Source organism: Nanorana parkeri, unplaced genomic scaffold (genome assembly GCF_000935625.1).
Source record: "Nanorana parkeri isolate BGI_ZX_2015 unplaced genomic scaffold, ASM93562v1 scaffold322, whole genome shotgun sequence".
Taxonomy (NCBI): domain Eukaryota; kingdom Metazoa; phylum Chordata; class Amphibia; order Anura; family Dicroglossidae; genus Nanorana; species Nanorana parkeri.
In genome coordinates, this window is record NW_017306590.1 from 193,206 (window position 1) to 196,632 (window position 3,427).

At 42.1% G+C, this 3,427-nt stretch overlaps 1 protein-coding gene across 1 annotated transcript in view; it reads left to right on the forward strand.

Moving 5' to 3' along the window:
- Window positions 1–3,427, forward strand: part of SAMD8 (sterile alpha motif domain containing 8) — a 27,984-nt gene continuing 24,557 nt past the window's right edge. The window contains exon 1 of the mRNA XM_018558159.1: window positions 1–593. Within this exon, the coding sequence (XP_018413661.1) occupies window positions 22–593 (572 nt within the window). The 5' untranslated portion in view covers window positions 1–21. The remainder of the gene's footprint in view (window positions 594–3,427) is intronic.

Genomic DNA, 3,427 nt, shown 5'->3' on the forward strand with positions numbered 1-3,427 from the left:
ACACAGGTGTCTACTAAAACTATGGCGAGCAACAGCCAGTTATGTATTCGTCGCTGGACCACTAAACATGTGGCCAAATGGATGAGAGAAGAAGGGTTTTTTGACCTTGTAGATCTCCTGTGTAACAAACACCGATTAGATGGCACAGCTTTGATGGCACTAACAGAGTATGACTTGCGCTCTCCACCATTGGAAATTAAAGTTCTTGGTGACATCAAGCGTCTTATGCTTTCTATTCGGAAACTGCAGAAGCAGCATGCCAGCGTCCTAGAGGAAATGGGATTGAGTGTGGAGGCAAGTCCTGGAACCCCCAGCCTCAGTGCACCAGCTAGTCCAGACTGGTTGTGTAATGGAGAACTGACACGAGATTATGATGAACATGGAACAGACTCTAGTGTAGAACCTCATCAGTACTCTAATGGAAAAAACAAGCATCCTCCAAAAAGACTTGATCCAGAGTACTGGAAGACCGCAATTAGCTGTGTTTATGTTTTCATAGTGTTTGGCTTCACCTCGTTCATAATGGTTATAGTACATGAGAGAGTTCCAGATATGCAGACATATCCTCCACTGCCAGATATCTTCCTGGACAGGTGAGTTCATATTCTGGAAGTTCTCGGGGTAAAGTCTAGATTCCCTAAGAAACTTACTGAGAGCAATTGTCCTTTTCATTTAAGTGAGAAGATTGCCTATGTTTTTATTGCCATCCATATCTGTTGGGAAGATTTCTCTTTGCTTCCTATCCTGGTGACCATTCAGAAAATAAGAGGAAACTTGCCTAATGAATACAAAACAGCAATAGACCTTGACAGGGGTTCTAACCTTTATCCAAAAAGAAATATGAAATGTTTTGACTGAGGTGCATCGAAATGGAAATTTCAGAACCAAAATTAAAAACAATGTCAGGCCAAAACCGAAAATGTTTTTTATTTAAATGTTTTTAAATATTTTATTTTTATTTTCTTTTTTTTATAAACTTTATTTTTTTAAATTAATTTTCATTCATTTTTTATTAAATATTTTTTACTTTACTTTTAGGGGCTCCGGGGAAATATTGGAGGTTTAAACAGACCCCTAATATTTCCCTTTTAAAATAGAAAAAGATTGAGAACACAGAGTCCTCAATCTCTTTTTCTCCAGCCCCTGTTGTATATGAACAGTATAGAGGATTCCTGAGTGTTCATGTTCATTCATAACATGAGGACATAGTGTATTTACTATAACCACAATTATGAATGAACAGGAGGTGATGAACACTCCCATGAATTCATAATTGAGGATACAGTAAATATACTATGTCCTCAATTATGTACAAACACTCAGCGATCACTGATCGCTGAGTGTTTGCATTGGCTCTCCATTCTGACAGCTGTCACAGCTCTCCTCACCACACCGCTCGCTCAGCCTCCTGTGACAGCCTTGGCAGGAGGCTGAGCGGTGTGGGAGGAGAGACGCTGGCCGCTCACAGTGCTCTCCTCCCGCAGCGCTCGTCCGGCTGTCAGAGTTTCTCTCCTCCCCGCTGGGACAGGCCGATATATGGGTGCATCCCTAGTGCATAGACTAAGTAACATTTTAGCAGCTATTCAATCAAGTTTAGAAGACAGCAGGCGATTCTTTTTTCTAAGGCAAGATACTTGCACAGTTGGCAAAAATAAGCAAGGGGTGTTGCAGTGAATAATTAGAGAATGTCGCCCTTTTACCCAAATGCTAGATCACATCCAGTCATTCGGCATGCATCTGGAATACTGTGTATCCCAGCAAGGGCTTTGTACACTACACTTTGCTTTCTGAAAAAATGGCCGTCAATGGATAATCCTGTCTGTAGAATTAGAGGTTTGAATTGTAACCATCAAATGACCACGAGGTGAAATCTTGAAAAAAAATGGGGTTTAACCCCTTCATGACTGAGGCCTTTTTTTAAAATTTTTTGCACCCATGTTATATTCCACATTTTAGGCCTGAAAATTACTCAGAACCCCCAAACATTATATATTTTCTGAATGCCAAGACCCTATAGAATAAAATGGTGGTAGTTGCAAATTTTTATGTTGCGCAATATTAGCACAACTCCTTATTAAACCCCAACATTTAGTGAACACAATTATGAATGAACAGGAGGTGATGAACACTCCCATGAATTCATAATTGAGGATACAGTAAATATACTATGTCCTCAATTATGTACAAACACTCAGCGATCACTGATCGCTGAGTGTTTGCATTGGCTCTCCATTCTGACAGCTGTCACAGCTCTCCTCACCACACCGCTCGCTCAGCCTCCTGTGACAGCCTTGGCAGGAGGCTGAGCGGTGTGGGAGGAGAGACGCTGGCCGCTCACAGTGCTCTCCTCCCGCAGCGCTCGTCCGGCTGTCAGAGTTTCTCTCCTCCCCGCTGGGACAGGCCGATATATGGGTGCATCCCTAGTGCATAGACTAAGTAACATTTTAGCAGCTATTCAATCAAGTTTAGAAGACAGCAGGCGATTCTTTTTTCTAAGGCAAGATACTTGCACAGTTGGCAAAAATAAGCAAGGGGTGTTGCAGTGAATAATTAGAGAATGTCGCCCTTTTACCCAAATGCTAGATCACATCCAGTCATTCGGCATGCATCTGGAATACTGTGTATCCCAGCAAGGGCTTTGTACACTACACTTTGCTTTCTGAAAAAATGGCCGTCAATGGATAATCCTGTCTGTAGAATTAGAGGTTTGAATTGTAACCATCAAATGACCACGAGGTGAAATCTTGAAAAAAAATGGGGTTTAACCCCTTCATGACTGAGGCCTTTTTTTAAAATTTTTTGCACCCATGTTATATTCCACATTTTAGGCCTGAAAATTACTCAGAACCCCCAAACATTATATATTTTCTGAATGCCAAGACCCTATAGAATAAAATGGTGGTAGTTGCAAATTTTTATGTTGCGCAATATTAGCACAACTCCTTATTAAACCCCAACATTTAGTGAAAAATGTAATTAAATGCCCCAAAACACAACAAAATACCCATTTAATGAAATATAAAAGATGAGGTTACAGCGAGTAAAACGATACCCAACATGCCCAGGTTACAAATTGTGTGCGTCCGTGAAACGGCGAAAAACTGCAGTACCCCAAAAAGTCCATAGAAGACGCTTTAAAAGCCCCCACAGGTCATCAATTTAGAGATATACCCCAAGAATACTGGCCCTAGAATTATTGCTCTCACTCCGGCGTGCGTGGCGATACCCAACATGTGTAGCGCGTTCGTCGTTTTTATACGCAGATCACACTTCAATAGCTTATAGCTGGGCTCCAGGAGCCCAGAACTGACAGCCCAGGGACCGGAAGTGATGCAATCTGCATCGCTCCCGGTCCCATAGAACGGGGAGGGGATCGATGAACGGAAGTTCGTCGACCTCCTCCCCAGCTCCCCGCGGACACCAAGGA